General features: G+C 42.3%; 1 protein-coding gene across 1 annotated transcript in view; it reads right to left on the bottom strand.

Annotated features, from left to right (window-relative positions):
• Positions 1-26,295, bottom strand: part of FRAS1 (Fraser extracellular matrix complex subunit 1) — a 179,045-nt gene that overhangs the window by 97,576 nt on the left and 55,174 nt on the right. The window contains exons 3-11 of the mRNA XM_075422090.1: positions 18,205-18,312; positions 14,973-15,065; positions 12,942-13,101; positions 12,221-12,354; positions 8,856-8,939; positions 8,114-8,215; positions 7,819-8,010; positions 3,586-3,675; positions 1,851-1,998 (exon numbers count right to left, since the gene is read on the bottom strand). Coding sequence (XP_075278205.1) covers positions 1,851-1,998; positions 3,586-3,675; positions 7,819-8,010; positions 8,114-8,215; positions 8,856-8,939; positions 12,221-12,354; positions 12,942-13,101; positions 14,973-15,065; positions 18,205-18,312 — 1,111 coding nt within the window. The remainder of the gene's footprint in view (positions 1-1,850; positions 1,999-3,585; positions 3,676-7,818; positions 8,011-8,113; positions 8,216-8,855; positions 8,940-12,220; positions 12,355-12,941; positions 13,102-14,972; positions 15,066-18,204; positions 18,313-26,295) is intronic.

Genomic DNA, 26,295 nt, shown 5'->3' with positions numbered 1-26,295 from the left:
TCTCTCCACAGAGCCCAAGAGAAGGACTACTTCCACTTTACTTCCGAGCTACTTTTGCTTGCTGGAAGAAAAGCTGTCTGTTCATTTCTGACAAGTCAGCGAAAGGGTCCCAGTGCTGAAAACTCTCCTTCATTTACACTAAACAATCTGTAAGTTTCCAGGGAGATGTACCTACGGGAAGAGGCAGGAGCCAAGAACTACAGAAGACATACAGTTGAAGATAACAATGAGTCCACAATGATAAACAGGAGGAATAAACAGGAGGCTCTTTCTCTATCCATTTCTTTCCAATAACTTTCCAAAGGTATATGTAGCCCCATCCTTCCAGTCTGACAATGAACTGACTATTTGGAGAGGTACAGAATGGACAATTTTTCTCTAGGTACGAAAAAATTCCCTCTGCTCCAACCCAAATGCTGCCAGTGAAAGGGCATATTTGCTGGTTTTAACATAAATACAGCTATGCTTAGGGCCATATGCTTTACACTGGCTGAGAATGAATGGGTTCTCTCTGCCTGCTTTCCCCAGCACATCTGTGAGAAGCAGCCATAAATTTTCACTGGCTTTAATGAAGCAGATGCATTAGGGACTGATGCTCTGGGTGCACAGATTGAACTGCTGCAGGCTGTATTTTGCATTTGTTTCTCATCCCCTCCAATGCAAAACAGAAAAAGGCTGAGTGAAAACAGCAGGCTTTGGCAAAGGAAACTTCCATTTACCTTTTAGGATACAAAAATTCAAGCTTGGCTCTGTATGTCCAACACCATGACTTCAAAGCGTTTGTTTTCCAAAATGCTACCATTACAGAAGCTAAAAGAAGAGGCTGGATTTTCAAGGGTAGCCAGTACACAGTGGCATTTCTTGATAAGAAGAAGAATAGATGGGTGCTGAGAGCACTTTATAATCTGTCCCCTCCTTAGGAGCCTATGCAGATGCTGTTCCCTTTCAAAAATCCAAGACAATTTTATCTGAACTGTCCAAAACCCATTTTCCTCACTTTTCAATTTGTAGTGCTTTGCATTTTTATTAGTATGTCGTAAATAATATGCTTTAAAACATTAATATGGCAAATGTGCCAAGGCACTCCCGCAAATGACAGCATAATTAAACTGTGAAACTGTTTTCTTTTTACTGAGATAAAACATTAACTGGAGCACTCTGATAAAACCAAAGTTATATGAATGCAACAAGAAGAGCCACCAACACGAAAAATTAGCAAATCACAGATAAAGCCTACCAACTATGAAATGTAAATAAAGAATAATGCCAATATCCTTGAGAAAAAATGAATTTATATGCAAAATTAACATACAAGCTAAGGCTATCTTTGTCTTTCCAAACAATTATTAATTGGCAGCCATTCAGCCCCAGGTGAGCTTGCAGCATAACAGTGTAAGCAGGTTCTTTCCTCTTTCCGCTCCCAAGAAATAATCAGGAGCCCGTAAGCTCCAAAACCCATGTTAAAATTCAGAAAGGAGTGGTCCTCTGCCTTATAAAGCTTCTTGTGTTAAAAAAAAAAAAGAAAAAACACAAAACATTTTCAAAACACAAACCCCAAAAAGACACTCTTTGTCAAAGGGCAAGCTATGATTTAAACCAACAGAAGTCAGTGGGAGCCTCTGAATGGAGCCCTAAACTTCTCCAGAAACCCTAATTAAATTACATGGAAACTGGTTAATTAGCAACTGCAAACTGAAGACAAGTTAAATTCAACGCAGGTATTGGAGCAGCACTGGGAAAGCGAGGGCCGCAGGGATGCCAGAACAACCCCTGTGCTAGAGGTGTACGTGATGCACAAGCTCTCACCCAACAGGAGTGATGGTAAGAAACGACTGACCCTGGGTCTGTACCTGGCTCGCAGTGCGGGCAGCAGTTGCCCTTCACCTCTACAGCCAGGCTGCCCAGCGGGCAGGGCGGGCAGGAGCGCTGGAAGCAGGTCACCTCCATGTCCTGGCATTCGCATTGTCCGCACGGCCCTTCTTCCCATTTCTCTCCGTTCTGCAGAAGGAACACCGAGTGGCCAGCATCAGCAGTGAAGGAGAGCCTTTGCACAAAGTGATTTTGCCATGCACAGAAATCTCTGGGTAAACTGCAAGGCTACATCAGTGTTAGTAGTAAATTAAACATTTCTGGGACTATTTCAGCACTGAGGCCTGCCAACATGGGACTGCATGCCTCCATACCATTAACCCTCACACCTTCTTTGCCTTTCCAGAATAGGGCAGACTGCAAAGAGCCGACCGAGAAGAGTGCTTGGCCCATGAACACCTGAACACATTCCCTTTCAGCACCCCCTCCAAAGTGGTGTGTTTGCCAGTTAGCAATAATCCTTTCTACTTCTTCATCTCCCTTTGTTTTCTCCGACTCAAAGCATTTTCTCCTGTCTCCGAATTTTGCTGCCTCACTTGTTACCAGGCTGTCAAAAAGAAGTGGACAAGTACTCGAATCTACTCTGTATCTGAACAGATACCTGTGACGTGTCTTCTGTCTGAATCCATGTCTTTGCACAATGACCTTTTTATCACACTTGGAATCTCTTTCTATCCTTCACAGCATTTTATTTCCTCTCCTCTCTTCTATTGCCTTGTTTTCCACCACCAAGGACTGGCCGAAACACCACAGAGATGAAGAGGTATCACCGGCTTTCTTCAAAACTACCCATCGCACCTGACACCTGTCTACCTTTACTAGTCGCTGGAGGGGAGAGATCTTGCACCCGCTGCTCACTCCCCTCCTGTGATCTGCATCCCTGGGTCTGCTCAGAAGGCCACTGCAGCTGCCCGCAGCAGCTGAGGCTCTGCTGGCACCACGTGAGGAAGTCAAAGGGTAGAAAAGAGACAGCAAGCGTTTTAAATGCCTGTGCAGCTTTTGTGCCAGTTCGTCTCTTAAAGGGATAAAGCAGAAACCGGACACAACCTGACACCTTAGTATGTTTTACCTCACTTGGGTGAGAGAGAGATCTGAGGAAGGAAGGGGAAGTATTAGCATTAAAAAAAACCCCAAACAGTATTAAACTTCCCATTTCTCACATCTGCTGGCAAACAGCAGTGATTAACTCTAGTCCTCATCTGTCAGAGCAATGAAAAGTCCATCACTTGTATATTTAAACCAAGATACTTAATACCTCCTTTCTACTGAACTTCAAAAGGAAAGTTGCTTGAAAATGTTAATAATAACAATTGGCTCCTGTTGCAGTAAAGATTATAATCAGTAGGAAGCATAGGCAGAAAGCTATACATTGCCCCAGCTATGTAGCCTCTATTTTGTAGAATTAAATCAGGCATCTTTAACTCCATGAGATCTGCGGGAAACCTATGAGTATGTATATTAAATATTAAAGGGAAATGATTGATTATACAGCACAAAGGAAAGCAAGGCAAACTTAAACGCTGCAGCAGATGCACACATTATAAAGAACTGCGTTCTGTAAATTATGAAAGCAATCCACAGACAATATTAATGGATTATTTTTCTGCTACAATTGCAAAAAATATCTTTCTGAGAACTGGAGAGGGAAAGCCAGTTCCTCCAAACCTTTATGAGCAGAACTCACTATTACGTGCTCCAAAGTACCAGGATACTCACAGCTTTGGTATGTTCTTTGTAAACACAGTAACTATTACTTGAAATACATTCAGGACAGCACTTCCCATCTAAGTGAATTAATTCTTCACCCTGTGAAGAGAAGGGTTGCAGCAACTGAAACAGAATCACCACCACCAAAAATACTGTGGAATGCAGAGGCAGAACAGCTCTTGCCCTGGAATGCAATCCTCAATATCTAATTTCACCTTATCTTCTCTCTATCCTACTTCATCTCTGTAGGTACAGTTTGAAAAATGTGCTTCATGAATACTGCAGCTGCAGAACAAACCTCAGAAAAGGCGAGGGAATTCAGCACTAAGGCCATTACTTCATCCCTAAATCCTGAAGAGAAAGAATCCCCCAATATAATCCACTGCAAGTACAGAGAATAGGAATGCTGTATTTTATTGTGAATCCCTAGGATTTTACTGGACCACTGTCAAGATTTCAATGCATAGAAGCTTACCTTCTTTTTGAATGTTCAGCTTTTTTTCCCCAAGAGAATTTCAAAGCACCTCTATTTATTTCCCTATTTATCCCAGATGGAAAAAGCCTGCTCTTTGTTACAACTGTACAACTCCACAGCATCCACTTAAATAACTGCCATTTGAAGATAAGAATTTAGCAGCAGGAGCAGGGAATAAAGTGCCCTGATTCATCACAAGTTTTTGTGCCCAAGTGGAAGCTGAATAATTAGAAAAGAAGGAGAGACTGTCCTAGGGAAACAGCTCAAAAGAAACAGCTTTAATTTCCTGCCCTGAGTAGCTTTTCTGGACCAGATTCTCACGCACTGTAAACATAGGCAAGGTAATACATACTAGTCAGAAAACAGACATATGTATACAAGTGTCAGTGTTAATACCCATCTCACAATCTTCCTAACTTTGCAATCAGGCCAATTACTTACCTGCAACACACAGAGAAGTCATGATTATTCATTAAATGTCTGCCAGGGGCCCACATACCTAACGAAATCCCACAGCTCACATCGGTTTCCATTTCAGCATGTTGCTGCTTTCTTTTAATGGCTCACAAATTTCAGCTGAGCACCAAGTTTACCAAATAGCTTTGCTGATTTACATCAACCAGGCATCTGTTCCAGCAGTCACTCCAGGATATTTTTCACTGTGCCACATTGACACACTCACCAGTTTGTGTATGGGAATTACTTTAGACATAGATAGGGCAATAACTGCACCGGTCCCTGTTAGTTTCACCTAGGTAGAACAATTAAGCCAGGCCACACACTGGCAACCCTCGTGTATTTCTGAGAACGGGTAAGAGAGGAGAAACCATATGGTTCTTAGTCATCAAGGACCACACACAGCCTAAATCTCTCTCTGCTGGTTCTATACATTTTTTGCTCTTAAATCATTACCTTAAAATGCCATTGGCAGTGGCTGGATCTCATATCATTACTATGTACTGTAAACTCTCCCATCCCCATCCCTACCCACATCCCCATCCACATACATAAACAGAAAACTGAGCACTACCAGTCATGGAACACGACCCGCCTAGCCAAAAAAAATGCAACCATGCTGCTCTGCCCAGACTCAGAAAAGGGAGAGGCTATGTGAGTTAACTTGTGGCTTTGCTGAAGAGAGATTCATCATATTCTAGGTTGAGAACATTGAAAGGCAGCGATGGGCTGGGAGGCACAAAAGAGAAAAAAATCTTTTATGCAATCTCTCTCAAACACGTACACACCTACATCCACATGCACCATCCGTAACTCTCATCCCCTAGCTCCATTTCTTCTAAGTATCAGAAAGACTTCTGGACCTTACTGGCTGTATGGTAGTCATGCAGTACCCTGCAAGCTGTATCTTACTGATCCTGTAGCTTCCAGGGCTGGCAGGGCTGCTAGCAGAAATATTTCATCACCAGCCTGCTCAGGTAGGCTGCAGCATCCCCTGCTAGCACCCATGACTCATCCTCCTCTGAACATTGTCACAAGTGTGATTACTTAGCTGGGGTGCTGGCAAGTGCTCCAGCAGGATTATTTGATGCTCTGACAGTTTGAGTGGTTTCGGTTGAGCGCAACCACTTCAACAGCCATAGCTAATCCAGCCTGCCACATGACTTGTATTCCTAGCTCATCATTAACCTGCTGAAAATGGCTTTTTGAAGATCAGGTTGGAATCACCACAGACACTTTCATTTGGCAGCTGCTGGACAGGTTTGTTTGAAAGGTTTTACAAGCTAAACCTGTACCCTACCCCTCATGTAATGCTGCTATACTATGTCGAGCTGTCTAGGATTTGTAGTTCATATCTGTGGCCTCATTACACTTTCAATAGGACGATGTGACCAGAAAATTAATAGCGCCTTAATGAAGAGATGAATCCAAATGCTCCTAGCTTCACATCAGCTCTGATTTATTGATGCAGGTGCCTAAAAAGAAGACCTGAAACCCAAAAAGGAAAAAACAAAGGAAAACCGAAATATTTCTATTGCTTTTTGAGTAAATATTTTATTGTAACTAATTAATGTGCACTTTGTACTATGAGGTGCACTTTGTCTGAACATGACTTGAGGAAGACAGTTTATCTTTAGGGAAGCCATGCAGAATAATAAATCCTTGGGAAATTATCCTGTATCAAGTGGGACCATAGCTCTTGTCTACAAGAAAGGACACTGTCTTCCTCCTCCTGTCCTCCTAGCAATCATATTTCATTCAATTCAAAATTGCAGCAGTTCATACTCTGATATATAATCTCACTTTTCTAGGTGCTCAGGCTTTTAGATGGGTGGTTACCTTTGAGAGCCTAAGTTTGAAAAATTGCTGTGTGAGTGATAATGCTGCACACTTCTGAACCCCTCAGTTTTGAACCCTACACATTAACATCTCCAGCTCTTGTTCTGTAAAATATCCTTGGCTTTTCTGAATAATGAATCCTCTGTCAGTACCCAGGATATGAGTATGAATATTAAATAATTCTCCCTACTGAGCCATGACAGCATGCCATCATCATTAGTGTAAATGATGCAATTTACAGCCATAAGCACGCAGGAAGCTGACTGAAGCAGATGGAAGTGCACAAGATTTTATGACAACCACGACCTTCTACCCAGCAAAATCTCTCCATGCAGTTTAAGGCCAGACGATCAGCAGCAGCGCTACAGCAGTGACAAGAGTTTGGGTCCCACACGCAATACATTTTTGCTACTTAAAAGGCCCAATCTCAGATGAACAAGCATACACTTCTGTTCCTAGATATAGTCTCTCTGCATGATCATCATTTGGGATCCCATGCGGGGATTCTCACTCTTTTGGACACTCACTAAAACAATCTAATCCAGTGAATCCATTATGTCCAGATTTTGGCTGGATTTCAGGCACAACACAAGGGTGCTGCTACTGAAGATCTAGCACACAGGCAGAGTCACCAGAAAAGCACTGCCACTGAGAGAGAAAACTCAGAAGGCTACAATTCCTTCCTTTCTCTTCACTGACACTGTGGAGTAGTAGGTATAAAGCAGGTATTAGCCCACCAATTAAAACAGATGCAATGACAAACAACGCAGAAGTCTTACCCTGCTCAAAAAAGGCAATTCAAAACATATTGGGGGGGTGGGGGGTGCTGTGTATGTCTGTGTGTTAATCATTCAATCCTATCTAAAGCATTTTGCACATTCACTGTAAAGCAAATATAACATACTGCAGTGGAGGGGGGCCGTTTAGTTTTGGACTAAACAGCATGGGAATAAATTACCTTACCAGTTTCACTTCCATGCCAAGAATGGCATGGAAAAAATGGAGAAAAGTGGTACACCAACTTCCATATCCAGCTACCTTACTGAAGCTCACTGTAGCATACAGAATGAAGATAAAAGGAACATTTCTTAAGCTTCTAACTATCTCTGACCTGTACATCTCCCCACATTGAGCTCCTAGTAAAGGCAGTGGTCACTGAAACATCTGGGTATCTGACCCTCCATTATAGAAGGCAGACAACCGTGAAGGAGGGAATCCAAGTTAAACTAGTCACCGAGTCACACCGGCTTGCTTCACAGTGCAAGCCCACTGATCGGTCAAACTTGCACAGAAAATCCAAAGTTCATTCTCCTTTCCTGTGAAGTGTTTTCAATGTAATGGCACAAAACAAGCCTCAAGAGAAGGGCAGGCTCTTTTGAGTGTCTCAATATGTCAGTCGAGAAAAAAGACAAAGGGAGGGAAAAAACCCACAAGACTTGACACATATCTTGAAAGAAGAAAACCTTTCTTACCTTGGCACACTCCACTTTGGCACACTCTGCTTCCTGGCAAGTGACTTGCCCTTCATCACACACGCAGAAGTCACAGCGAGTACTATTCCACATCTCACTGTGGTACCTGATAGTGCCATCATACAAGCAGTTTCCCTTGGAAGATACACACTCCTCACAGCACTTCCCAGGACGATGCACTTTGTTCTCCCCCTACAAAACATCAGCAATCATTGAGCAGGACTGTCTGAACCCACTAGCAGGGGCACAACGATACCTGCAGCCAGAGTTTCAGAGGTGAATGATTTTTTACTACCTTCTCACAGGTAATAGAGTCACAGGTCTCCCTCACACATCTGACTTCCCCTCTGTGACAAGCACATGCAGTGCAGGCATTTTTTTTCCACTGTTCGCCATGCTGTTCAAAAAGAACATGTATACAATTGTTAATACTCTTCATAAATAACCGAATTCTTTCCAGAAATCTGTGTGGCTTATGGAATATGGCATGTATGGCTGTATGGTAGTCATGCAGTACCCTTCATGTCTGTATCCTACAATAAACTTTCCTTAAAAAATGCTTATCTCTACATGATCCGCAAACAGGAAGAAGAGGTATGAGGCCTAGACAGCACTGTGGTGTGTATTTCTTATTAATTGCAAGCTAGTGACATTGGTGAGGCCTTAACTATTATTATTAGCAAAAAGTAATTAACAGAAAATCCCACATACATACATACATTAAATGAATTCCAGATAATACAATGAAAACTATAAATATTTTGAACTTCACCAGTGCTTTCTGCTTGTATCCTTCAACAAAGTGTGAAAAGCAAGTGCCTAATCTGCTTCAACTTGCAAACTTCCTTTCTGCTTGCCAGCAAATTCTTATCTAGTCCTAATTTCTTTCAACTCTTCTGGCTTTCCAGGAAGAAAAAAAGCAACTGTTGTACTAAGCTATCAGTGCTGGCAGAAAGTCAAATGTCATGGAGAAGGGAAAAAGAGATGTGCCAGAACTTGTGAACAACTGCCTTTTGGTGTGGCTTGTCAAAGGTTACCTGGTACACTCTTCCTGACACCGAGCAGGGCTTTGGAGCACATTCTGGGCAGCATTTTCCAGGAGACATAACCATAACTTCATCCTAAACAGAAAGCAGGAGAGATAAGTAAAATAAGAGCATGAACAGTTAACAAGGGGCTCAGCATCACCGCCTGGAATTCCAGGCATTTCGTCTTTGTGTGATAATCCACAGTCACTCCAGGCTTCGTTTTGGCTCCAACATCTGGGGGCAGTCTTCACAGCATGAGATCAGTGTAGAAAGCTAGAAAGAAAGATATTTCCTTCACCCCATTTTCTGGGCTTCTTTGGATGGCAACTGAAGTCCAAATACATAGATAGGTATATAGATGCAGATAAAGACACAAACACATGAGGAAAAGTACATATATTCAGGTACACAGATACACAGAGAAAGAAAAAGTATATATAAATCTATGTAGAGAAGCACACTAAAGCACGAGATAGAGGAGACAAGTTTTTTTTCCTGGTACAGCCACATCTTGAGGTTTTGAATGTGTGATTTACACTCACCATCTCTCAGGCATTTGTCCTGTTTTAGTCAAATTCATACAGCATAACTGTCTGTACAGGTGTTAAACTATGCTTAAAACTAGATTATCCTAATTTAAACTTTTTCGTGACTGCTTTAAATCACGTTGGAATAGACTGGTACTTCACATCAACATAACATTTCCTGCATGCCTCAACTCCATCCATCCAAAATGTGTCTGTAATTCCCCTGCTACAATTTCACCTACACTCAATGATTTGCAATAGGATTGTCCACCAGCACCTCCCACCAACCACATCAGGATGATCAGAAGACTGACTTGCCGACATTAGTGTAGAAATGCCAAGCACTACTGTCTCATCTCCTTTGTTAGTCAAATCACTAGCTTTCAAAGAAAGAATGGAAGACTTTGTAAAACAGTTATCAATGACAGATTTCGCAGCTGACTTAAAAGAAATCTTTCATGGATTTTGGTTGCATACGTGGTGGGACATTCAAGTGCACTCCTGCACGCAACAAGCATTTTTGAAGTTCCTCTCCCCCAGCACCCAGGGAAGGGCACAGTTATCTGAAAGATGGAAGATGAGAGTTTAATAATGGGAGAATTTATGTGTTTACTTTTGACAGGGACTGGAGAGTGAAGAAAGTGACAAAGGCACATGCAAGAAAATGTGAGGTATGATTGAGAGCAGAACAGGATTCTTGCACATTCTGCTAATGTCCCTTCCACCAGGCACCTTGGTAGGAAGTATGTGGAACACCGTCAGAATTGGCTTTCTGCTGCATTAACTTGGATGCTCTCAGCCGATTATTCTCAGATACATCACAGCAACAACATAGTCATTTCTGTTTCCACAAATTAAACCCTAATGATTAGCCAATCAAACATTAGTGCAATCAGTCAGCATGTAACATCAGTCCACTTGGAGTGGGAAAGAAGGAATCTAAAGCAGGCATAAATTTGTTTTAATGCACAGTACTTAGTCAATGAATACTAATTGAGTATCTCAAGACAAACCAAAACACAATTAGCATGCACAGAAACAGATGAGCTTTCCTTCTATCAAAAAACCAAAAGTGTTAATTGCACAAACATCTGGTCCAGTAATAGAAAGCTGGGTAAGCACCAACAGGGAAAAAAGTTTATGACTACTGCTTTTGTTTCTCTCAGTGCTACAGGGAAGTGTGCTCGGCCACAGCACACATTTCAAGGGAGTTTTTGGATTCATCACTGGAGCATGGTAACAGATTAAACAACATTTGGGAAACAGCAGCTCCTAAAACATAAAGTCAAAGTCAGAAAGAGGGATTTCCAGGGAGCCAGTTCCTGCATTTTCTTAGCGTGGCATGCTGTTGTAAAGGAGTACACCAAGGTGCCCAAGAAAACTGGTACCAGGGGCCCCATGAAAAGCAATCCAAAAAGCATAGTCACACCCTTAAGCACTTCCAATATAACAACAAGGATTCAAAAAATTCAGTCACTTGTATAGAGTGTGGAGTACTGTGTATAGTTTGCTGCCTTTACTAAACCCTGTGTTAACATTGTATATAATCTTATAGTGTTTTGGTTGGGTTGATCACGGCATAAGTGCTTAGAGACAGAAATGTCCCAGTTCTCTCAACTGTACTAAGACAGTGAGTCACTACTTGAGCTTGCCTAACTTATGTTATTGGTTTTGTTCATTTCTGAACACAAGCACATGTAAGGAATAGTGCTCTGTAACTCTTCCATCAGCTGAAGTTGTCTTGTATTTCTAAACTTCTTAAGTGAAAAGGGGAATTTCATCTGCATTTGACTACTTTCCACTGTATTTTTAGAGTTCTTGTAAAAAAAAGAGTAAACAAGACCTGCAAACCAAACTTTTCAGCTGCAAACCAAACACTGAAATTTGTGAAGTTAAACCTCCACTGAAAATCTTGTGTTTTCATTCCTTCCCTCACAGGAATAAAAACATCTCCTGATCAACTCCACATAATTTTTTTAGTATAAAACAAAAATCGGTTTCTTTAGACAGTATTTGTGCTTACCTAGCCAGAAAAGGCATAATAAGAGCAAAATCGTGGGGAAAGAAGATATTAGGGAAGAGACAGACAGCACATGTATACTGACAGACTTCACAGTCACTCCACGTCATTTCCACACATGAAGACTCCCTTTTCCAAATTGCCTACTTGTCACACAGAAGATTTGCCTGCTAATTCACAGAATCATAGAAACATTAAGGTTGGAAAAGACCTCTAAGATCATCAAGTCCAATGGTCAACGCATCACCACCAGGCCTACTAAATCATGTACCGAAGTGCCACATTCACACATTTTTCGAACGTCTCCAGGGATGATGACTCCACCACCTCCTTGGGCAGCCTATTCCAATGTCTGACCACTCTTCCAGTAAAGACATTTTTCCTAATATACAACCTAAACCTCCCCTGATACAACTTGAGGCCATTAACTCTCATCCTATCGCTAGTTACTTGGGAAAAGAGACCAACACCCACCTCACTACAACCTCCTTTCAGGGAGTTGTAGAGAGGAGCAAGAAGGTCTCTCCTCACCATCCTCTTCTCCAGACTAAACAACCTCAGCTCCCTCAGATGCTCCTTATAACACTTGTTCTCTAGACCCTTCACCAGCCTTGTTGCCCTTCTCTGGACATGCTCCAACACCTCAATGTCCTGCTTGTAGTGAAGAGCCCAAAACTGAACACAGTATTCGAGATGCGGCCTCACCAGTGCCGCGTACAGGGGGATGATCACTTGCCTAAATTTGTACATCTACATGAGAAATGGACCTTGACAAGGGAAAGGTGACAGCCATGAGTAATGTCCCCAGAAGGCCAGTGGGTCCTGACCTGGCTGCACAGCAGAGGCTGGCAGGAAGCTGTGAAGCACTGAGTCACGCCATCCCTGCAGATGCATTTGGAGCACCGACCAAGCTGCCAGTCCTCACCATCCTGGAACAAGCGTCCATCAAAGGAGCAAGGCTCTAAGAGAGATGAAAACAATGGGTAATTTTCTTTTCCAATGCCTTTTAATCCCTTTCTGTCACCCACAACTAAAACACAGATTTGTGCATCTCAGAATTCAAAATTTTAGTTGGTCAACACAGGTAACAGTAACAGTTCCACCAGTTTTCAAGGGCTTTAGATTTGTGAATTAAGAGTGCTGGATGCACTCCCACTGGACTTCTACGAGAAAAGGTATCCAATAGCTCAGGCGTTTTTGGAACTTGCAATTTGAGTCTGCAATTGCCAAAGGTACCCCCAGTACCTAGGAAATATCTGTATCTTTTTTTCCAGATTTTAATCTCTACAGTAAGAACATATTAGGCACATCCGCTCACTGCTTAAAGCTTAACACTTCTTCTTAGCCTATGGGTGAAGCCATTAAAAATTTAAAAGTGGTAGCAGGACAGAAAGAGAATTAAGAGACAGACTCTACACCAGTGTCTTCCCAACAGAACTGAACAACAAATGAAAAGCTTCTGAGATTTGGGACTAAAAGGAGATTTCTGGTGACCTACTGCTCGGATCAATGAAGCCAGACAGCGCCCTATTCACATGCAATACTCACCACCATGGCCCACACATTTGGGACAGCAGGATCCCTGAGCAGTGTATTGCAGCTCCCCTCGTCCACAAGTGAGGGCTGGGCAGGCCGTGGGGGTGCAGTTCACCTTCCCATGGGCACAGGAGCACCGGACACATCCAGAGCTGGCCCATTGCATGCCGTGCTGCAGTGCACAACACAACCAAAGGCACAGAAAACACATGCATGAATCCAGCTGCCAATGTGACCTGTAAATACATCTTCTCCCTTTTAAGCTCCCCTACACCAGTATTAACTCTATTCTCTTGCAGGCCAGTCAATTTTCACACATTGTAGCCCTTACTCCTGGCTGCACTGTTGGGGCAAAAAGCAACTTAATACTGGTAAAGTAGCAAACCTGGAGATCAGCCTAATTGTCCTTCCTGTTGCAGAGTGGCATCCAGCAACAACCTTCTGCAAAAGACCCAGACTCCTGAATACACCCCCTCTGCACTACAGTTGCTGTAGGGCAAACTCTAAATTTAGAGGCATATTTTCTTTAGAGAAATATTCAACATGGGCCCCAAAACACACCTGACCACAAGGCAGTCAGGTGAGCACTACCCACCGCACATACTTAATGCACTGCACTATGAGTAAAATCTGACTAGATTTCCTTATTCATTAATGCAGAAACAAATATCTCTACCCTGAGGCACGGTGAGCAAAAACTGGCCCCAAGAAGAAACATATTGGTGTATTGCAACACTTGCCAACAAACAAAGTTATTTTTTACAAAACGTGCAATATTGAATTAGCCAGGGAGTAAGAAGATAGAGGATACAGATTTTCTTTGATGGAGCTACCACTAGGGCCAGTGTCACTAGCTAGATACTTGTAGAATGAAGGTCAAGTCGTAAAGCATTACAGTGGCTTACTGACAAAAGAGAAAACGTCTTACTTCAGGAAATCTGTGCCATCAGGGCAAGATTTTGCACTAACAAAAAACATTTTAATGACCACCTCACAGTGCAATTGAGGTGTGACATATGACCATAGGTACAAATATGCCTATAATCCCTGTGGGGATGCCTATTTATCCGCTTGTGTCCCAAAGAACAGGCTTACCAAGAGTCTACAGCAAGCTTACAGCAAGACTACAACACAGTAAAATGCAGCAACAGCAACGAGAAGAAATATAATGTAATATGATATAATATATTATCATCCAAATCACAGGCACAAAGAAATACACGATGAGGATGTATGTGCTATCCCTCCTATTCCAGTCTTCATCTAACTCATAACAGATTTCTGCTGGTCATGCCTCACGCTCAAAAAGAGGGTTACAACATCCATCTCAGGTGTAGAGCATAAGGTCCAGAAATTCAAATGTGTCGGGGCATTTCAGTGTATTTCTTAAGATTTGGACCTGACTTGCCTCTTGTCAAACAGAAAAGATTGTAAGAGACCAGACGTAGGACTTAAGTTCACTGTTATTTTTCCATGTTTGCCTATTGTTCAACATGATTCATTAACTACTACCCATGAATCTTTATTTTTTTCTTATCTGTAGACACTTATTCTTATCGTTTTGGCCTTTCAGCTCCCCTAGGTGAAACCACATGCTGGAACTTGCTTCTTGAATAATTCAGGATTACAGAATACATAACCCAGGTTGCACAACAGCAATCAATCTCTACCAGCATAGATGGCTGCTGAGAGAAAACCTTTCTTTCAGGGTAGCTAGTATGTCAAGTTCAGTGTGCTCTGCTCCCCTCCTAACATTACTACATAGTCTCAATCATCCACAGAAACAGCAAAATTAATGAAAGAGTGGGAAACTTCCTCCCCTTAAGCCGAGCAGGACACACTATTGCTCAGTGACATTCCCGCTTTGCAAACCCTGCTGACCAAACTCCCATTATGTTACATTATCTGATAGTGACAGAATATAAGCCCAACGAACTATCCTTCTCCTGCATGTCAGGTAAGCATCCTTCACTGCCGTGAACCAACCAGAGAGCTAACAACTGAAAGGACTGCCTCTGCTGAGGAACATGAAAGAGCACTCACACTGTGGGTCTGTCCTTCATGCTGGCAAAATCCTTCAGCTCTGGATGCACACTCAGGGCAGCACTTGTTGGGGGCTATTTGGAGCACTTCTCCCTAGAAAGATACAAGAATACAACAAGCAGTTCACATGAAATAGAGACTTTAACATGAAAGTAAAGACATGGGACCTTGCTGGACCCAGTGCTCTCAGTTTAACGAGGAAACGTATTAAGTGAAAAACATAATATTGCTATACCAGATCCTTTTGTTGAGAGCTGGTACATCAGTTCGCTGTGTTTGACATTTTACCATAAAAACAACAGTAGGAGAATTTACACCCCTAACAGTACAACAGTAGGAAGTCCGCAGCTGAACTAGTTTTCAAACCAGAACAATAGAAAGCACTTACTCAAGATAAAAACCAAGATTACTCACTGAAGTACCTCTGAGAAATGTGGTATAGATGTAATTTTTTCAATAGATAGTTTTCTATATGTACAGGATGGATCTCAGTCTAACTTTTCGTCACACCAGAAGTGCATCTAGCAGGCAGAATGAATGCGCATTCATTAACTGTACTTCTTCGGCTTCATAATCACCACCTTTTTTTTTAAAGTAACACCACTTCAAAATCAACTGAAAACTACTGACCATTTCCAACCACAGCACAGTCACATGATGCTACTACCACTTGCTACGTCCTGTTCAGCAGCAGGGAAAAAGATTATGCTGAAGGAAGCAACTCATCAGATGAAGGGCAAAGCACATCAGTAAAGACATCAGCCAACACTGGGAAGCATCACGGAATCCTGTCATTGAAAACATCTCCACAGACTCTCCAAAGCAATGCTTTCATGTTCCTCCCAGCTGTATGTTAAACACCCCAGGCCTGGCACAGTGCCCCACAGACAGGACAGCATCAGCTGCTGGAGGATCTTATTTTGCAAGGGTGTCTGTCACTGATGGCAACTGCACATGAGGGCCCCTGGCACCACCTGAGGTACCACAGATCTCAATATTTTCCTCCCACAGCTAATACCAAAAAAGGACCAAATGATTTTACTGATGTGAGTGTGGTAGCTGGAGAGGGAGAAAACAGAAAACCAAAACCAGAGAACAACATATCAGGTTTGGGAAGTGAAATGTAGAAATATTTTATCCGTGAGGTCACCTTCTTCAAAATACTGCAAAGGTGTTTCTCAGGAGACATACTCCACCCTCTCCACTTTGAAAGGTTACAGCCAATGTCTGAGGGATTCCTGCTCAGAAGGGAGTCATTATCTGTTTTGTTGTAATAAAAAATGAAGACACTGTGATGCCAAAAAAATGTCTTACCTTTCACATCTTTATTTGTATGCAAAAGCCACGAGAATAATTTAAAATGTCACAAGTTTTCTGTTTTCTAAAAGAAACATTTTGATTTTTCAAAACAAAAAAAGTTTTTCAGTTCAAGGTTTCCTTCAATGACATGTTTTTTGAGGAGGTGGGCAATGAAATTAAATATTTCATTTAGCTTAAACCATTAAACACTGTTCAACTGTGATCCTGCTGTGGAGAAACTGTTCTTGGTTGTTGGTTTCTTTTGGTTCACACAACAGAAATAATGTTTGCTGATTTTCCACCTACTCAAAGCATTTGGTATGCACAGCAGTAGGCTTTACATACAAATGTTTAGAACACCACTGAGTATGCTTTTTGCAAAGACTGACTGGTTTTGTTTATGCCTTATCACTGTAAACAATATCAGCAATATTAGCACAAATCTCATAATAAGCAGATAAGCAATAAACCATGAAGAAGGATGGCAATTTCTGACCTTGTTCATCAGTGGTTTGTTTATGCTTGAAGGATGATCAGATTTTTTTCTTCCGAGATCCTTGGTGATCTTTTTCAACATTTAAACGGCCATTTATGGAACTGTTAAACTCTTCGTCTTGAAGATTAGCCATGTCAAGGAGTCACACAGATTCATTTCACACTATAAATCTATTTCCCTTTATGAGTTTTAAAGTTGCCACCTTTTCACTTATCCAATTTTTTAAAACAAACAACAACATCTTATCTAGCCCACTCATTGTTAGGTGTGCCACGACAGCACTCTTTTTTTATTTCTCTACTCTATTTCTTTACTCTTGAGCACAAAAATTCCTAATATTTCCATCTTGCTTTAATCAATACACAGTGATAATCATGGGGAAAACCAGTAAGAATCAAACCTATTTCTTCATTAATGCTGTCATACTGGAAAACATTTCAACCTGCTTCATAAAGCCATATAGTCATATTGGCAGTGCCTCTTTAAAACACTAATTTTCATTGTCATTCATGTGTACTACCCCAGTAATCCAGATGCTAATGCAAGACCAATTCCATGGCCAAATAGCTGTAACCATTAATGAAGGCTCAGATAGAGAAATATAAACAGGAGACAATGAAAGCTCAACAACCATCACAAGGCAGAAGAAATTGAAAGACAGACAATCTCAGCTCTGTTGTTGCTCATCAGAGTGGAAAGTGTCCATGTGCATGTTTGAGGGAGACCCAGCTCTACATTTAAACAAAGGGTGACTAGAAGCTGGCCTCATGCTGGGAGGTCCAAACCCAGTTCAGGGGCTTCCTTTGGGGACCAGAGCGCCCTTGGAGCACAGGCAGCCTGCAAGCTGTTCCAACACCAAGCCTCTGGCTGTAGTGTGGTGAAGGAGACAAAGGCTTCACATGCTGGGTTTTGCCTGTGTGTTTCTTGCACAGGCTTGCATCATTGAGAAGTGAAAGGGCACAGAGACTATGCCTGACCCTGGGCTGTCACACACACCCTGGGAGGTGAAATGGGATTTCACTGCTCCCTCTTGCTATCCCCAAATCCTGCTGTGAATCAGACCCTTGGGTTCAAAGAGACCTGTAGGGAGGCAGCTGAGCCCAGAAGGTTGATACAGTCACTGCAGTGTACAAAGATAAGCAACCAGCTCACCTCTGCCAGTTCCTCCAGGGAAATACCTCATGCTGCACCCTCTTTTTGTGTGCCTCTTAATACAAGAGGAGCTTTGCTTCTACAGGGACTCTAGGACCAATCACCCCAGCTGCTCCCACCATTCCTTTACATGTAACACAGTGTGGCAGACCCAAAACAGCATTTTGCCATATAACTATTCCAGGGGTTTAAAGCAGGAGAAGGCTGGGAACTCCAGAGTGACCTGACATTTCTCCCACCACACAGAACAGGTCAGCTAGCATTCGGACAGTTGCATCCCCTTACCTTCTGAAAGTCACACTGAGGGTGTCTGCAGACAGTAGGTTCACAGGTGACAACACTGCTATGGCAACGGCAGTTTTGGCAAGAATCTGGCTTCCAAATTGTGTTATTCTGCAAATAAACATAAGCTTTAAATTAGACCTATACAGCACAAGGCATGTGCTATTTTACACAACAGCAAATGGCTTGAATAGCTTAATATAGGCAGACCGGAAGAATAAAGTTTGCAACAGACCACCCCTCCCTCTACATGCTTACCAGACACAACTTTGTACTATTTGTTCAATAAATTCAAACACACAGTTGAAACATGAGGCCATGCACAGCAAATAATCAACTCCAATGGCAAGATAATCGATAGGACATAACCTCCAATAACCTCAAGGTGATTATAGCGTCTCTGGGAAACTTCTCTATAATCAAGTTCAGACTGTCCAAACTGCAGCTACTGCTTGTGCTGGGGCAGCTGAGCAAGCTTTGATGCTAACCCACTCCTGGACAGACAGCTGTGGCACCATACAGCACCCCATGAGCTGATGGGGAATGCAGGTAAATATTGACATGCTTGAATCCAAATGAGCCGTTGAATTCAAACTCACTCTGCAGGATCATGGAAATAAAAAGTTCTCATGTCAAAACCATGATGTAAACTGTGCTCATTACATTAGGCTCTAAGATGAAAGGAAAGGTCTGAAGACCCTAAGATGCAATTAAACTGATTTAGTCAAAAATGCTGAATGCATGGCCAGGTATGGACAGGCTATACCTGGTCACATTTATTCCAAAATGTCATGAAGGGGACTCTGACCAAGCAGACAGTCAAACAGATTTGGAAATAGCTGTCACCACCACTTGATCAGTGCACCCAAGTGGAACACCCACAGCTAATTCGCAAGGGTTTTCACCACCCCTGCTTGACCCCCTTCCACTCCCTCCACGCTGAGGTCATGATCCCACGCTGCCACCATCCTTTCATATGGCAGTTGAGGCCCTCATCCAGTTGCTTGGACACTTGCCAGACTTCTTCTCTCCCACCAGTTTCTCCAAGGTTTGAGCAGTCACTTGGGACTCATTACTTTTGGTAGAATGCTTGGAAAACAAAGACTTCCTTCTCTTCACTCTTGAACACTGACTTCCAACCATCCTGATATCAAACAGCATCACAGCAGCATCCCAGAGAAGCAGCCAGGTCTGCCTGTTACACTTCTTCCTCTGCCTGCCACTCCCTTTCCTGTGAAAATGTCTTGCTTGCACTCAGCTCCCCTGCAGCAACCCTTCACCCATGCCAAGTATCCTTTCTCTGGCAGCTGAAAAAAGCAACCAGTAACTATGTACTGAGGTAATCTGAAGGATACAATTGCTACGTTCATATTTAATTATTTGGTTTTAAAAGCCTTCCATTAAATCCACCAAAAGAAAATAGAAAGGGGAAGATCAGTTTCTCATCCGAAAAACTCTTTTCCATTAGACAACTACTGAGTGTACACTAGTCTAAATTTACGCCATACAGGAAATTTTCCTGTGTAGTACAGACAGCCACTAACCAAGCCATTAAGCCTCATTTTTAATTGATTTGCTAGAAGACCAGACTTTGCTACTCATTTACATCATGTAGTGATTTACTCCAGTAACTCAATTTACTCACAGTGTAAAGTACAACTTAAGCAAATTAAGATAAGAAAAGGTGATTAACAGTTTACTACTAAGAACACATTTAGGGCTAACTACTAAAAGTCTTATGCATAATGATAAAACACTGAGATGTGCCTTAAAGGCCCATTAGACTGCTTAGTAAGCAAAAAATAAATCTTGAAAAATCTGGCCACTTGCTCAGGCACTTATGCAGAAGCTGCCGGGTGCTGCACTCTTCTGAAAACTTAATGTCATGTACTACAAGCCAGGCTGTGCAACAGAGAGGCAATTCATAGATGTCTGACAAGGTTTCACCACACCGGCATGACTGAAAGAGGGCACTGGTAGAGGGTCTCTCTTCTTTGACCCATCCTGCATCCAGGGCCGACTGTCGAGTAGAAAAAGTTGATTGCCTCCCCTCTGAAACTGGGCTCTGTCAAAATGAAATGGCTTACTCTATGACACTGGATCAAGAGTGCAAACCTGCAAACAGTGGGACAACCAGAAATACTGCTAAGAAATCCTTGTGTCTCTTCATTGCTTTACAGAAGAATTTTGTTTGTATCAAACTCTGCTCGTCTCTCATGGCAAAGTTCTTGAACAGTGAACGAACACTTCGGTAGCATCAGAAATTTAGGGAGATTCTCTGTTAATGTAATGATGGTGGCAACACTAACCTTAGTAACAGCATGAAATGGCAGTAAATGTACAGCCCCTCGGGGCAAGATACCAAAAAGACAGAGAGAGATGGTAATTTCTGCTCTGACAATATAGATGGTTCTCCTCTCGCATACACATGGCTGTAGTTGCAGAACAGAAACCTTGACTTACAGAATCATAGAATGGTAAGAGTTGGAAAGGACCTTAAAGACCATCTGGTTCCAACGGCCCTGCCACGAGCAGGGACACCTTCCACTAGACCAGGTCGCTCAGAGCTCCATCCAGCCTGGCCTTGAATACTGCCAGGGAGGGGGCATCCACAGCTTCTCTGGGCAACCTGTTCCAGTGCCTCACCACCCTCATGGTGAAGAATGTCTTCCTAATATCTAATCTAAATCTGCCCTCTTTTAGTTTACAGCCATTCCCCCTTGTCCTATCACTACAAACCCTTGTGAAAAGCCCCTCTCCATCCTTCCTGTAGGTCCCTTCAGGTAATGGAAGGCTGCTCTAAGGTCATCCCAGAGCCTTCTCTTCTCCAGGCTGAACAGCCCCAACTCCCTCAGCCTGTCCTCACAGGAGAGGTGCTCCAGCCCTCTGCTCATCTTCATGGCCCTCCTCTGGACCCACTCCAACACATCCATGTCCTTCTTGTATTGGGGGCCCCACAGTGGGGTCTCACGAGAGCGGAGTAGAGCGGCAGAATCAACCCCCTCGAGCTGCTGGCCACGCTTGTCTTGATGCAGCCCAGGATACGTTTGGCTTTCTGGGCTGCAAGCGCACATTGTCAGCTCATGTTGAGATTCTCGTCCACCAGTACCCCCAAGTCCTTCTCCTCAGTGCTGCTCTTGAGCCACTCTCCACCCAGCCTGTACTTGCTTTTGGATTACCCCGACCCATTTGCAGGACCTTGCACTTCGCCTTGTTGAACTTCATCTCCGCTAGTAGATTTACAGTACAGCTACAGAATAAATTCATGTTAAGTTAGGTTTGTGCCAAGCTTTAGCTAACACACATAGCATAGTTAACTCATTCTACTCTCTCTAACAAAGCTTTATCACACTGAGATCCACCATAAGTCTCCTAAAATTGTGATAATACCCAGAACTCCCAATAGGTTCCCACTGGCAAAAAGTGACATTTAATCTGTTTGACAACACCATTTGATATACCTATTGATTTATTCCTTCACTTGATTGTTTCCAGCTGGAAGGAGAATCCCAAAACAGTATGTGGCAAAGGAGAAAATCTGTGCAAAAATGATGTCAACGGTGGAAAGCAGTCTGCATGTTAAAACTGGCAGCTCACTGCAGGATGAGGCTGCTGTCTCAGAAGCCAGCCATGGGGTAAGCACTGGGCATAGGGAGCAGGAAGGGAGAGGGCAGATTTAGTGCCTCATCACTCTTTTACATCACAGTTTACATCTTTTGATCTCCTAAACCTTCACCCTGTGGTCTTTCTCCTTTATTAAAAAAATATATATATATATATATTTCCATAGTGGAATAATGGCCAAAGGACATGGCAAGAGGTCAGCACAGAGCCACCCTTACTCACCTTCTGAGACTTAAATGCTCAAGTTTCTGATAAGAAAACCCTTCCTCTGGACTTCTCCCTCCCCTCTTTTCTATTACAGTCTAAGCAGGCTGGCTCCTATCTGTGGGCTCAAATCAGCTTTTTCTAAATCCATGCAGTAGATGCTTGGAAGCATCTGCATGCATCAGCAATTTCCATTTGCTAGGTATCAGATCAAACCTGACACATATCTGCAGAGGTTTTAAGAATTCAGAATCTAGTTAATAGTCAGGAAACTACTACCTGATTTTTTGGATATGAGAGTCTTCCACGCAGTTCATGGGTCTCAGTGTTCAGCTCTTGACAGCTCAACATTCAGCTTAAGATTCCTGGCTATGGAGCAACAGACCTAAATTCAAATTTTAAAAGTCTGGTGACAATTAAGTTTACTGATTTCTCTACAAAAAGGTGGAGGTTTTACTTGCTGTAATGCTACTAAATGTCTGAATATTACAGTCACAGTAAATTAAGCAAAATGCAATGCTCTCGCTATGAGACGTTTGGAGTGCAAGGCCATTTAATTCCTTTGAGATGGGAGAGAAAAGCAGCATATATACTTCACACACATGGTGGAAATACATAAAAGAACAGAGAGGATAGTGCAACTATTACTTTTGGTGGTATTCCTGGGTGCTGACTATTATACGATCACATTTCAAACCTATTTTAATGTGTTCCCTGCTTACATGGAAGCGAGTAGCTAACAGCTGCTAATACAGAAAAGCATAAAAATATTTACTCATGCATATTTAGAGCTCTTATAACCTAGAGAATGCAGACTGCTCGTATTTTAATTTTTTTTGTTTATTTTTTGTTTCCTTCATTTCAAAAGTGACTATCTCTAAGACAACCAAACATGGGCCAACAGCTTAAGAATGTTCTTCCCAGTTCTGCCCCTAGCTAACTGTGAGATCTTGGTTCGCCCAAGCTAGGGCAACATGTCCAGAAGTGACACAGAAGCCCCTGTATTCTCAGAAAGGCTCCTAAGTCACTCTGTAGATAGGAACTGAGATACTAATCACCCAGCTGCAATATGCGGATCCCACCTACCTGTCCTGCATGCTGTAAAGCTTTGTTAGCATTCATCCAGCACTTACAAGGACACTTTAAAGCTCCTAGGTATTACTGTTTTAAACATAAAGCAAGACTTGTCAGTAGACACTTAAAGAACTGCTGTAAAGCTGCTTTACATCTCTGAGGCACTGTACCTCAGTGGACAAATTATCTGCTACAATTTAAGCACTGAATTCCTATCCTGTTAAGAGTATACTTTTATCAACAACAATTTAAGGGCCTTTTTCCTTACAGGTACTAATATAATTAACATTATAAATAATGAAATATTATGCACAGAGCACTTTGAAGATGGAAAGCACTCCTTAAGCACGAAACAGTGTCATTCTAATTTACTAATTCTATGGATTTTCCTACATCAAAAGAAGAAATGATACCTAATTCAACTGAATTTTAAAACGCCACGCTGCAAGAAGGGATATCTGCATTACTTGGCTAGTTTGTGGAACAGGGGCCAAAAAAGCAAGCTATACTCAGAAACCTTTAGAGCTTGCAGGCACCCAGACACACGATGAAATACAATAAAACTCAAGACACAGGAGCACAGTGCAAGCACGTATCAGGTTTGGAGAATACTGATGAGGATTTAGAAAAAGGCAGGAGAGAGAGCAAAAGAGCTGCACATTAAGAAAAATCCAAGAAGGGAAGGAGGTAAAAAAGCAACCAGCAGTAAAAGCAAAGGTAGACTGAAGCAAAAAATAAGCTAAAGAGACAAAGGGCAGACACAGTGCAGAAGTGGGAGCTCAGAGCAGCTGTGAGCACTCATGGTTTGCTGTTGCCACACTCATATTAACCGGAGTACAGAAAGACCTAAATCTCTTTGATGGTGGCTTTTTCGACCAGCTATCATAACTTCATACAGCTGCACCTGTTCCTCTTCCACCTCAGCAAAAAAACCCACCCAACAAATCAAAAATAATTGGAGTCTGCTATTAATATGTAAAAAGCCTCAGTAATTTGATCAGATGCTGCTCAACATGGGATATCATCACACTAGATAACAATCCGTGCTCTATTCTGGTGCAGTGACTGTGGAAATAAGCATACAACAGCTGGTTTGTACCCTCCCTCCAGCCCCCCTTTCCATTTCTTACAGCTCCATGAAAACATTCAATCCATAAAATGTCACTGGATGCTGGATTGTCCTCTATGGCACGCCAGACTTGTAAAGCTGGTCATCTGGCTGGTGGTATTGATCCAATTACCAAGCAGGGTGAAAACAGCAGTCTACATCTGAAGCCTTAATCTCAGCCAGGAGTCAAGCTTGAAATTTTTACCCTCATGCCAAAAACAAGGTGGTTGTTATTGCTTAGCATGTAGCCTACTAATTACCTTTCCTGCTTTTACGAGAAACCAGTAAAACTCATGCAATTAACTTTGAAAAGGGCTGCTCTGTCCCCAGGCCGCCAGACGCGCACGAGGGTGGCACTCGCTTTGGGGAGCGGGGAGGCCACGCCATGGGGAGCAGGTCTGCCGCTCTGCTAGGAGCCATGCACCAACACGGCACCCAGCTCGAGTGCTTCCTGACACCAGCACCGCGTTGGATTTACTCCACAAGTCGTTGTCCGCCAGAGACAGCAGAGGAAAGGCAGGGATCGGATGTCTCGGAGGGGGAATACCAGGCTGCTTTGTTGAAATCGTAGGCAGAGCCCAGAGCAATTACACTTTTGGTAACAATTATCAGTATCATCCAGCAGCTGGCAAGTGAGGAGACTTGGCAGCTCAGTAGCACCACTTTCATTTGTCATTTCCACTCCAATTAGTTGACAATACCAGGCAATTGGCAGAATAAACCCAACCGCAAGCGAAGCTGAGCGCGCACTACTGGTCTGTGGGGATATCCATTAATGGAGCGATGAAGAGATGAAAGTAATTCAGAGACACATAAAGGATTCCTAGTGTCCATTTGGGTTTAGACTTTATGTTTAATCTCTTGCAATAGGGAGCTGTTGCTGCCGCCGAGTATGTTTGCAAACCTGACATGTGCTCGCATATAATAAAAAACCCTTGAAAATGGGTTTTTAATGGGCTTATTCCAGCAGGCCCATGAGCAGAACAACACAGAACGGTCTCTGACATCAAACAGAAATTCAGCTCATCTCAGTGGAAACAGTTTTAGCCCTACACTTCTAGGAGAGAACAGAGCAGTTAAGGTAGAGCACACAGCTTAACAACACATTAACATGAACACATTGTTTCAGGAATCAGGAACAATTTTTCCCCTTCCTCCAACCAGGGAATTAAAAAGTCACACAAATTAAAACAAAGTACTGTTTCATGGGTCATTAGTCTGATGCTTTTCTATATTTTCTGTTAAGTCTTTCACCAGTTGTACCATCCTTGTGAAAATCGAGTCCACAAATAAGATCTTCCAGCAGTCCTAACCTATTTCAGGGATGGGAAGACTATGATCTTCTAACATATTCTTAGATTACCTAGGTGCTGTTGTAAACTTTGTCCTATCTTTCATACAGACACAAAAACGGTCGTTAGGAAAGGGCTCAAATGAATCCAATGCACAGAGCAAACAGGGTAGATGAATTAAAACAATGTTTTAAAATCATTGTTTCTAATCATGATTCAAATCAGCATGCGGAAATCTTTGTTTAGACCAACAGGACGATTGTTTTTCTGCAGCACTGTTCCTCTATAAAAGTTAATGCCTTTTGTTTGGTCACTGTTAAAGCAGATTCATCTCCAGTCAAATACATCCTTTATACTAAACACTGCACTTAATTTTTTTCCCTGACTGGAAGAAACACTGCTACCTTACTTACCACATTTCTATTCCAATTCTTACATATTCTTCCCCCTTTCTAATCAATTCATATCAGCACTTCTATAATGAAAAATTAACACCAGTTCTATCTTTAAAGTAATCTTTATTAGTTAAATAATTTTCTCTGTGATGAGTATGTAAGGAAAATAATTTTAGGAGAACATTTTGCTTTTAAGCACAAAAAATAAAGGTGGCATAGTTGTATCACACTAAGTTTGTAGACCTCGCAGTCTCAGCCCAGATTTTACCATTGTCAGAAAAGGGGTTTTTCCATGCTTTTTAACCTTTAGATTTAAAGGAAAAAGGATAAACTGCGTGAAGACACTGAAATTAATAATGATCTCCTTGGTCCCTGCATAGAGGGCTACCATTACTAG

Source organism: Opisthocomus hoazin, chromosome 5, assembly GCF_030867145.1.
Source record: "Opisthocomus hoazin isolate bOpiHoa1 chromosome 5, bOpiHoa1.hap1, whole genome shotgun sequence".
In the NCBI taxonomy this organism is placed as follows: Eukaryota; Metazoa; Chordata; class Aves; order Opisthocomiformes; family Opisthocomidae; genus Opisthocomus; species Opisthocomus hoazin.
Note: the sequence above shows the minus strand (reverse complement) of the source record. Positions and strands in the feature narration are given on the sequence as shown.